This window comes from Lathyrus oleraceus, chromosome 5 (genome assembly GCF_024323335.1).
Source record: "Lathyrus oleraceus cultivar Zhongwan6 chromosome 5, CAAS_Psat_ZW6_1.0, whole genome shotgun sequence".
NCBI lineage: Eukaryota > Viridiplantae > Streptophyta > Magnoliopsida > Fabales > Fabaceae > Lathyrus > Lathyrus oleraceus.
The window spans coordinates 320,106,261-320,116,883 of record NC_066583.1 but is presented as its reverse complement, the minus strand read 5'-3'; the positions used below and the strand labels follow the sequence as shown (position 1 = coordinate 320,116,883).

Genomic DNA, 10,623 nt, shown 5'->3' with positions numbered 1-10,623 from the left:
TAACTAAACTGAGGATCACTGAGACACAACTTGTGATGTATGTGTCAAATGAAGATGACCTCAAGAGCACAAATGTTCTTAAGAACCATATGAACAACTTTCTTGTTCATCAAAAATCCATTTTAAACTTGGAAGGGCATCATTCATATTAAAACATTATAGGTCATTTTGACTGAAACCCTAATTTTGGGTCAACTTCCCAAGGACCTAACTTCCTTAATTTTTATGATTTTGAGGTGAGACCAATTTCATTGGAAATCTTAAGATGTCTAATTCAAATGTTATGTTGGAAAAAATTTCATAATCCTAAAATAAATACATGTGATAATACAAAACATTATAGGTCACTTTGGACCAAAGCCATTGAATTTGAAAAATGTCCAATTTCAAGTGCCCATAACTTTCTCATGAAAATTCCAAATTATGAAAAATGTAAGTCTAAATTGATCATCTTGGAAATATCTACAACTTTGATGTTGGAGGTTTTTCCATTTGAGGCATGCATCATTAAAACAGAAGGGTTTGAAGAGGCTTAGTTTTGGTAAAAAATTTCAAAGGGGAACCTAGACATGTTTTGTACCTTAACCTTCACAGCCAGTTTTCATAAATTTCCAATTTCCAAATGAGTTTTTGTTCAACATGACTTTTGTTCCTTATTTCTAGAGCTTTCCAACCATTACTCACATTAATTTTTTGGACTTTCCATGAGTGAGTTTCAAAGAGCTTAATGTTTATGTTTATTTTTGCAATTCACATTATAACTTCATGTGCAAGCAAATTCCAGGCCAATTGCACGTCCAATTCAACTACAATTGATCCCAGCATGGATTTACATTCATTTTTGGGCCTTACATGCGCCTGTACAGGCCCATGCAAGGAGAGTTCAAACTTCATGCACACGAGCCAAGCATTGCCTTGCATCACATTCCAGCTATAAATAGAAGCGCAATCTCATTCAAATGGTAACCAAGTGGAGATCTGAAGTTCTGCTGAATTGAAAACCAAACCCTCACTAAAGGATGTTTCAGTTTTCTATTTCAATTTCAAGCTTGAATTTCAACATCATTAGTTGATTTTCAAAGCTCAATTCCTTAGCCTTGCATCATCATCACATTTCTAGAACCAAATTGGATCAAAAACTTGGACAATTCGTGTTGTTTGAAGCTCCATTTCAGAGGTATATCACCAAACTTTCTTGATCTAGATCTTGCTATACAATGTGAATCTCTTTGGTTTGTGCTGTTTTCTGAAGTCCTCATGCATGAGGCAGGCCAATGGTGGTCTTAATTTTGCAAATCGTACCATTTCAGTTCATGTACCATGATCTTCAAGCTCATGTTTCTCACTAAATAGGAACTATGAGGATGATCCATGATCACAGGGGTGATGTACATCACCTCAGCTTCATTTTGATACCTTCCTTTTTCATTTTCATTGAGGTTTGATTTTCTGCGCGTGGTGGCCGGATCTGGTTAGATCGTCGGAGAAGATGGTGGTTTCCACCACCATCCCCACGTGGGAGCCTCACGGCCCTTGGATCTCACTGAAATGTTATAATCTTGGCCTTTCATTGCATTGACCTATTTTAAATCAAAGTGTAGCGCGTTTGACCAAGGCGCATCCGCGCCTCTGAGCCACATGATCATTGCCATGTCAATTAATGAGATGATCAGAGGGCGCTGGATTTTCCTGATTTTCTTATTTTTGTTTTAATTTCCTTTAACTCATTTTATTTTCAAAAATTCATAAATATTTTATTTGAAGTTACAAAAATATGAGACCAATGCCAAAAATTTTCTTGAAAAATCTAGTTTCATATTTTGATTTTTAGTTATTTTTGTGATTTTATTTAATATTTTTTGTGAATTATTTGTTTTTTAATAGTTTTAATTCTATTTAAAATACTTTCTGATATTTGAAAATTCCAAAAATATTTTTCTAACACATATGGATCATGATAAGTCAATGAAAAATAGTCTCATCAATTTCTTAATTGATTTGAGATTTATTTGAGATTTTAATTCATATTGTGTTATTTATTGTTTTTAATTATTTTTAAATAGTTTCTGATTTCAAAAATTATTGCAAAAATTTGTCAAAGTTTGTTTGACCATGTTAAACCTATGAGAATTTAATTGGACTTGTTGAAGTTGATTTGAATTGAATTTGAAGTTTAACCATATTTTGTCCATTTTATTTTTGCATTTATTTTTAATTCAAAAATACCAAAAAAATATGTTTGACTTGTTGACTCTTGATCTTCATTTCTCTTCTGTTTAGCATTGGTTGATGATGATTTGATTCACTTTTGACCAATTGTGTTTGACACTTGAATTATCATTCCATTCATTTCATCTTCATCCCATTTCTTTTTATTTTTGGCCAATGAGTTAATGACTTATGGTTAGTCTTGACAAATGAGAGGTTTAATCTTCTTTGATCCAAATCAAACTCAACTTGATCTAAGATCAAGTGAGTTGCTTTGTGTCCAAGATAGGTTACTTCTTGATCAAGCAAAAAACCTAAAGTCCATACAAGGCCATTCTCTTTTTCTTTTGGCATGGCAAGTTTTTGGAGCTTGGCTTACTAGTCATGATCTCTAACTTGTGTTTATTTGCCTATAGTTTTATTGACCGCTCTCAGATAGGTGTGACTACTACATTAGTCCACTTACGATTGCTTAACATAACGCTACATTGTCTTATGACAAATTAACATAACTTCACTAATTACTAACTTTAAATTCAAGCATTTAATTTCTTGCAATTTACTTTAATGCACTTTATTTCTTGCTCACTTATTCATATTGCTTTTCATTTTGCTCACTTGAGCACATACTTTATGTTTATGTCATTTTCCTTTTGCTCATTTGAGCTCTTTATTGTATATAAATATAGTGTTGTCTTGTGATGGTTTTGCTTTTGTTTGTGTGAACCTAATGCAAAAAGAAGAAATGACTTAGAATTAGGACTTACCTATGCTTAAAGGAGTTCAAGAGAAACTAGGCCTCATGCCTTTAGAATGCTAAATTTGTTGAAGAACAACTAGGCCTCATGCCTTTAGAATGCTAAATCTCAAAGTTGACTTCAAAGGACTTCCTTTCCAAAACTTATTCTTTGTCTATTCCTCTTATTGTGTTATGAACTTTTTGATGTTTGCTCTTTGTGATAGGGATTCCATCTTGAGATAGTAAGGAGGACCATTGTCATGAGTAGCCAAGTTAAGAGAGAGACAAGCTAAATGGAGATCCTAGGAGCTTGAATCTAAATTGTTTGATTGCTTGATTGTGTTTGCTAAGTCCAAAGGAGAGGAGCATCTTGAATCATCTCTATGATTTCAAGAAAAGGAACTCCAAGGGTTTTATCTCTTTCTCTTATCTTTGTATGCTTTAGGACTAGCCATTCTCTTCTTCTCCTCACTCTAAACCAAGCCAAAACCTTTTCTAACTTTGACATTGTTTTCAAACTAGAAACCTAGGCATTATGCCTTTGACTTTTCAAAATATTTTCATCAATACTCATTGTGAATAAATCTTAATCCAATTTTGACTTCATTTTGTAAATAAATTAACTTGTAAATACAACTCACTTCAAGTGGTTTTTGTGGTTCCAAAGGCCACCCTTTGTTAGACCTTTTCATAAACATTAGTCATAGGTTTGAGTCATCATAGTGGTTAATGTAAATCTCACCTCATCCTTAGTGTTTGGATTATAAGTCTTCCATACTTATTATAGGGTTAACCCCTCATTAGTATGTTGAAGCTCTCACTACTAGAAAAACTGTTATTAGCGTCGGCCATTTACAGACGCTAACGGTGAAAAAACAGACACTAATATGTGGTTAGCGTCGGTTTAGCGTCGGTGTCGGGCCTTGAATAAAAGTTGCGAAGCTACTGTGTAACGTCGGCTAAAGATACACCGAGGCTACGTAGCCTCGGGGAGACGGAGGCTAAAGCGGACACTAATTGAACCGACGCTATGTTGTTTCAAAACCATGAAAAGTCAATATTATGTTTAGCGTTGGCCTGTCCGACTCTAAAGTCAACAAAAAAAGTCAACAGATAGCGTCCGTGTCACCGACCCTAAAGTCAACATAGAAAAGTCTATAATAATATTTAGCCTTGCATACACCGACTCTAAAGTCAACAAAAAAGGACAATAACGGGTTGCAACATGACAACCTCACTCGAACAAATTTTTTCAATCCACAATATCATATTTATGGTAAAACATTTGGAAACAATTTTAAACATTCGTGAAAGTAACTACAAAAGTTCTACCCACATTAACTTTCAAAAAACATACACAAAAAGTAATCACATCCGAGATTAATTCGTTCTACTAAAAGTACAAGATCAATCTTCATCTAATGATTGATCATCCAAATCGTCATCATAATGATGAGAATGTGATACAAAAGTTGAAGTGTCAAATTTCTTCATCATAAATTCCTTCCAAGCATTCATCTCCCTCTCCATCCTTTGTGCAGTCTCGGTAGCAGCTTTTGCAGCCTCGGTAGCAGCTCGCATTGCTTCGTTAGCCTCTTGTAATTGGGTCGTTGCAGCCTCGGCAATTTGTTCAGCTCTAATTCTAGCTGCTCTTTCAGCACAGCAGGAATTTCATTTTCAACAGAACTTTCCTTTTCAAACTGATAGCAGGAATTTCAAACTGATATCAAACAGCACAGCAGGAATTTCATTTTCAACAGAACTTTCCTTTTCAAACTGGCAATCTGTAATCAACACAACAACCACATTGCATCATGAATTAATATTGATTGTATTACAAGCAGCAGATTGCATCATGAATTAATATTGATTGTATTACAAGCAGCAGACAGTGGGTACCAAACATTAATTACCTGTACACCAGAAACCAATGATCCGGCAAGGACACCAGAAAGTGTTTCAACACCAAAAAAGATCCCAACAATAAGGGGTGTTAGCATAACAAGGGCACCAGGTGGGATCATTTCTTTGATGGAAGCGTCGGTGGAGATTGTCACACATGTGGCATAGTCAGGTTTCGCAGTTCCCTCCATCAATCCAGGAATCGTGTTGAATTGCCTGCGAACTTCCTCAACCATCTTCAATGCTGCACTTCCGACACTCTTCATGGTCATGGCAGAAAACCAGTAAGGGAGCATGGCGCCCACAATCAGTCCGATGAAAACCTTGGGAGTCAGGACATCGACGGTTGTAACACCAGCACGGCTCACAAAGGCACCAAAAAGGGCCAAAGACACAAGGGCGGCAGAACCAATAGCAAACCCCTACAACATAGTTACAACATACATCAAGAACTTAACTAGAATAATAGAATATATTGAACTAGGTGAAAAGAAAAGAAAAAAAAAAGAGGAAAACTGAACCTTTCCAATGGCAGCAGTTGTGTTTCCTGCAGCATCAAGAGCATCGGTTCTCTCACGAATTCTATGACTCATTCCAGCCATCTCAGCAATACCTCCGGCATTGTCACTGATTGGACCATATGCATCGATGGCTAATCCGGTTGCTATAGTACTCAACATTCCAAGTGCAGCAACAGCAACACCATACATAGCAGCAAAACTGAAACTTACAAAAATACTAATTGCAATGGCAAAAATTGGAATGATAACAGACTTGTATCCCAAGGCAAGACCAAAGATAACATTGGTAGCAGCACCAGTCCTGCAGGAATCAGCAACATCTTGCACAGGGCTGCAAAATTCAGAAAGAAAATGCAAAATATGATTCAGAATTACTTTTACCTGTATGCATTGCTGGTATAGTATTCAGTAACAAATCCAATGATAAGCCCTGCCCAAAGACCAACAGAAACACACAAGAATAGCTGCCTGCAAAGCCAAAATCAATCCAGTAAGTACTAAGACTGTTCAAAATTTATGATTCAAATCATTATTTCGTAAATAGACTGAAACCCTAACAATAAGTGTTATGAAACTAACCAGTTCTTGACAACTTTCTGCTCTCCAAAATTGAAGATGGTGAAGGTAGATGGGAGTGCTATCCAACTAACAATTGCAATTCCAACAGTCATCAGTACTGTTGAAATAACAAGCTGTTTTTTCAATGCTGGCTCAATTTCCTTTACAAGTTTGATCTCAAAAAAGTCGGTTGCAAATAAGGTGGTGAGCAAACAAACAAGGAGGCCCACAGAACTGATGATGAGAGGGAACAACATGGCAGTGAACTCATGATTTATCCCAAAAGAAGAGATGGAAGCAACAACAAGGGCAGCACAAGATGCCTCTGCATATGAACCAAATAGATCGGATCCCATACCGGCAATATCACCAACATTATCACCAACATTATCAGCAATAACCTGAATACACAAGAGTAACAAGAAGTATTTATAAATATATATTTTTTAAATTAACTATCAACTTTGGTCGGTACAATATTAACCTCTAAAACATAGATAAATTCAAAATATAAATATTATAAAATTGATACAAGATTAAACCATAAAAGATTTCTCTTTTATATAAATAACAAAAGACTTAGTTACAGCAGAAACTTGGAAAGCTCTGAACTTTCACAAATGGTATCGTACTTGTTGATATCTATCATGCATCAAAGAACTTCTAAATATTCATTTAGCTTTCTTACTAATGGTAGTGATATAAACTTTTGACAAATGAAGAACAACACAAATGCACTATGACAGATGATAGTAGTTGTCCACGATGTTAAGGTGGACCTGAATCCGTCTTGCACATTCTTAAAGACAGCTAAGACGCAATGGATTTTCAGTCTCCCATCTGGCCAAAATTCTATAGCCTAGGACTCATATTTTGGCTAGAGTGGAATCTTTCAAATACCAATATTGGTATAAATGTCTTCTGTGTGACCATGTAAACTTTCATCCGAAATTTTATATGCAGCTACCATCTGCTACATATTGTATATACTTTCTTTTGTTAGATGCGTCATTATATTGTAAATAAACTATCCAGATTCAACAAGAATCAATAATTAAACCACCATTAGAAGGAGCTGCACTGTCACCAACATTGTCCATTTCCGTTTTCACCACTTCATCCTCTTCTTTCTCAACCTTCAATCTCTGCTTGAGGACCATGATAAGAGTTTTAATTAGAAATTAGAAATACATTATACTATACAGAATTAAGAAAACAATGGGAACTTAGATTAACAAAAGTTATCAAGTTTAAACACTAATCACCTTCGGTTTATGAGCGAACATATTTTCATACAGTTTGGCATCCTTTTTGTCACTATCAGCTTGAAGTTGCTTCACTTTTGTTTTCAGCGTCTTTACCTCCCTGAAAAATGAAAAACAATGCACACCCCGTGATAAGTTTCTAATCCGGAAATAAATTTCTATGGAGAATCAAACCAATCGTTTATGTGTACCTGTTTTGTGGATCCACCTCAAGAGCTTTCTTGATGTCTACATCTGCTAAAAGAAAGTCTCCCGTCTCTATATATGCCTGCGCTCGTCTATACAAAGCTTTCACGTTGTGAAACTCAACATCAAGTACCTGATGAAAAGAGTAAGAGAAGCATGAGGAGGATTATAATATTTCAAAAAGTTCACTTCTTATCTGTATTAAAGTTTAACAATAGTTGTATAAACCAGTCTATAACCGTCCTCAAACTTGATCCTATCTAAGTCTTTATGAGTCTGCTCGAATTTACACGAAACAATTTTGTTAAGTGAGTTAACTCGGCTTTGATAACCAGAATCGTTAACTAGTACGGGATCAAAAATTAAACATGACGATATACACCATTCACAATTAACAACCGATTTCTTGATACATACCTCTACGTATCCATCTCCAAAGTTGATGCCATTTCCAAAATAGGTGCGAGAGATATGACGGTTAAGGGATGCTGAGTTGAACTGTGTCAATACAAATACTTTGTTGATCCCGCTGTTGATGCAGTTGCTCATTGGAATGTCTATAAGCCTGTAGCATCCACCAACAGGAACCTGAAAAATGTAAACAATACTATGTATCATTACCGAATGAAACAATTCTCGAATTTTGAGTCAACAAAAACAATGGTTTGGTTAACTCACAGCTGGTGTAGCAGCTCGTTTGGTAAGAGGAAAAAGTTGAACACCAGAACCTCCTCCCAGTATGATGGAAACAACATTTTTAGGGTTGGCTTTTCTTCTCAAAAAAGACGGAACTTGAAATGTCTGAAGTTGTCACACATAAATACGAATCCAAGAATCATTTACCTGGAGTAATCAGAGAGGGGGATGAAGAATATGAATCAGAATCGGAAGACTAGCGATGATGCTTGCGACGTCGTTTGGTGTGGGAGTGAGACTTGGTTTTTTTTCGGTTCTTAACGGAGTCCTTGTCGCGGTCTCAGTGATTACGGTGGTGACGCCTGCGACGGTGAGAGGAAGAATCGGAAGAGAGAGAGGAAGAATCAGATTAGGGTTTTCGTTTTGTGAAATGAAATGGAGGGAGAGTGAAAAATGACGAGGGAAAAGGAAAGAGGGAAATAAGCTGATTTTTGGTACGAAATAAAAAATTCCATAGAGTCCGCCAAGCGGACTCTAATTAATAAATAAAATACTTAAACCTTAAATATATATATATATTATAGATAAATCAATGGAAATTGTATATGTTATAAGAATAGAGTCGGCTTAGCGGACTCTAAGTAAATAAATACTAATTAAAAAATAATGCTACTAGATAGAGTCGGTCTCACCGACTCTAAATAAATTAATCAAACATTCTTCAAATATAAAATAACAATTAGTGTCGGTTTTGCCGACACTGATAAAAAAAATAACTTGTCTTACAAGTGTACCTAGATAGAGTCCGTTAGTGTAGGCTTAGCCGACACTAATAGTGTCCGTGTCGGTGGCCGACTCTAAACTAGGAGGCTAAAATGACTTATTCTAGTAGTGTCTCCTCACATGGTGGATTGTTGGTTTAGGTTGAGTTTTCTCCCTTTGGTAACAAAAGACCTTAAGGCTTTTGATCAAATCAATTCACCAATCTTTGAGATTTTTACCCCGAACTACGAGGTTTTGATCCTACCTTTGTGATGGTACGTAGGCAATGGGTTCATCCATTCAAACAACAAAATTGTAAATATAATCTATTCTCTTCTCATCCCCACAATCTTTTGCATATATTTTCACAAATACCAACCTACAACACACGTTTGCAAAAAGAGGTTCCCTTAGAGTACTAAGGATGTTTTGGGTGCATAAAACCTTCTCATTTCATAACCAACCCCCTTACCTAGATCTCTGACATTTTTATTAGTTTTTTATTTGATAAAACTTCTTACTTGGCCTTTGTTCGCTTTTTTAGCCTTTCCTTTGGACAAATAAAAGTGCGGTGGTGACTCGAATTGTATGTTTACTTTTGGTTTAGTCAATAAACCTAAAGGTAACAAAAATCCCGCTACAGAAAAGTGGCGACTCTGCTGGGGACAACCCTAGTGGGTTTAGCCTACTTTTTGCTTACATGTGTTGTATGTTTATATTTATTGGTGACATATTTTTGTGCAAATTTGGGATGACTGTATTGTTTGTAATGTATGAATTGCTTGATATATTAATTGCTTGTATGCTTGGTGGTTTCTTGTGAGATGAGTTCTATACCCGAACTCGAGTGCACTTATGATAGGAGAATGGCATAGTCTTGTTGACTTGTGTGGAGTTATTCCTTAGCAAGTTGACTTGCAAGCCCATTCACTTGGTGGATGTCTTGTTGGGATCAATAATGTCACACGAGTAGTCGTGGTTAGGCATTACTCTTTCCAATATAAACCTTATAAGCCAAGGACCTTAGATACCTAGCCCATCTTGGCCTATTTTAGGATGTAGTGCGAAGGTCATTCAAGTGTAAGATTTGATACGATTGTTACGCGATACTACACTCATTAGAGTCTCTCTTGAGAATATTTTTGGAGGACGAGTAGTCGTTTTATCCGATGATATCCGAAAGATGAGATGATGACTATGGGGACCCTTTTTAGAACATGATTGTCAGGTTTAACCATAGTACACTCCCCATTGGGTGGTTCTTAACCGAGACTCCATGCTCGTGACTTACAACTAACCCTTGATTCACGGTTGATCCGTTCTCGTACATTCTCAATATCAATGGAACTTGGGTATTGATAAGGTGTAAACCATAATCCAGCAAAATGGATGATTAATATTGACAATGACGTGAGCCATCCCGTGACCTTTGTGTGGTGTGACTTGCTTGATCCTTGAGTGTGATTGTTGCATCCATGCATTCATTTGCATCCATATCATCAACAATGAAATTTTTCAAGGAACTTAAGAGGTCTATTTTCAAATTTTTAGACATGGATAAGCAAAGAAGGAATACGAAGAAGTACAGTTTCAGACAACCCGACTTAAAAGAGTTAAGGAGTTTGACATCTTATGTACTAGAGCCTTTGGAGTTCAAATCTCGCCATGGGAAGCTTTTGTCTATTCTTTCTACCAAGGTGGATGAGGGTCTAATGAGTGTGTTGGTGCAGTTCTATGATCCTTTGTATCGTTGCTTCACTTTTCCGGATTTCCAGCTTTTTCCTACACTTGAGGAGTATGCCTATCATGTGGGTATACCTATTCTTGATCAGTTGCCATTCAGTGG

General features: G+C 36.3%; 2 protein-coding genes across 2 annotated transcripts; both read right to left on the bottom strand.

The window, feature by feature from the left end:
• Positions 1 to 4,215: 4,215 nt before the first annotated feature.
• Positions 4,216 to 6,357, bottom strand: LOC127084299 (pyrophosphate-energized vacuolar membrane proton pump 1). The gene is made up of 5 exons (XM_051024717.1): positions 5,950 to 6,357; positions 5,752 to 5,838; positions 5,371 to 5,701; positions 4,861 to 5,271; positions 4,216 to 4,731 (listed from the first exon to the last, which is right to left on the bottom strand). Exons 1-5 carry the CDS (start codon positions 6,282 to 6,284, stop codon positions 4,663 to 4,665), a joined length of 1,233 nt encoding a protein of 410 aa, XP_050880674.1. The 5' UTR covers positions 6,285 to 6,357; the 3' UTR covers positions 4,216 to 4,662.
• Positions 6,358 to 6,592: 235 nt separating this feature from the next.
• Positions 6,593 to 8,361, bottom strand: LOC127088302 (peptidyl-prolyl cis-trans isomerase FKBP65). The gene is made up of 5 exons (XM_051029229.1): positions 8,058 to 8,361; positions 7,797 to 7,967; positions 7,385 to 7,512; positions 7,194 to 7,293; positions 6,593 to 7,073 (listed from the first exon to the last, which is right to left on the bottom strand). Exons 2-5 carry the CDS (start codon positions 7,926 to 7,928, stop codon positions 6,966 to 6,968), a joined length of 468 nt encoding a protein of 155 aa, XP_050885186.1. The 5' UTR covers positions 7,929 to 7,967; positions 8,058 to 8,361; the 3' UTR covers positions 6,593 to 6,965.
• Between the last annotated feature and the right edge of the window lie 2,262 nt (positions 8,362 to 10,623).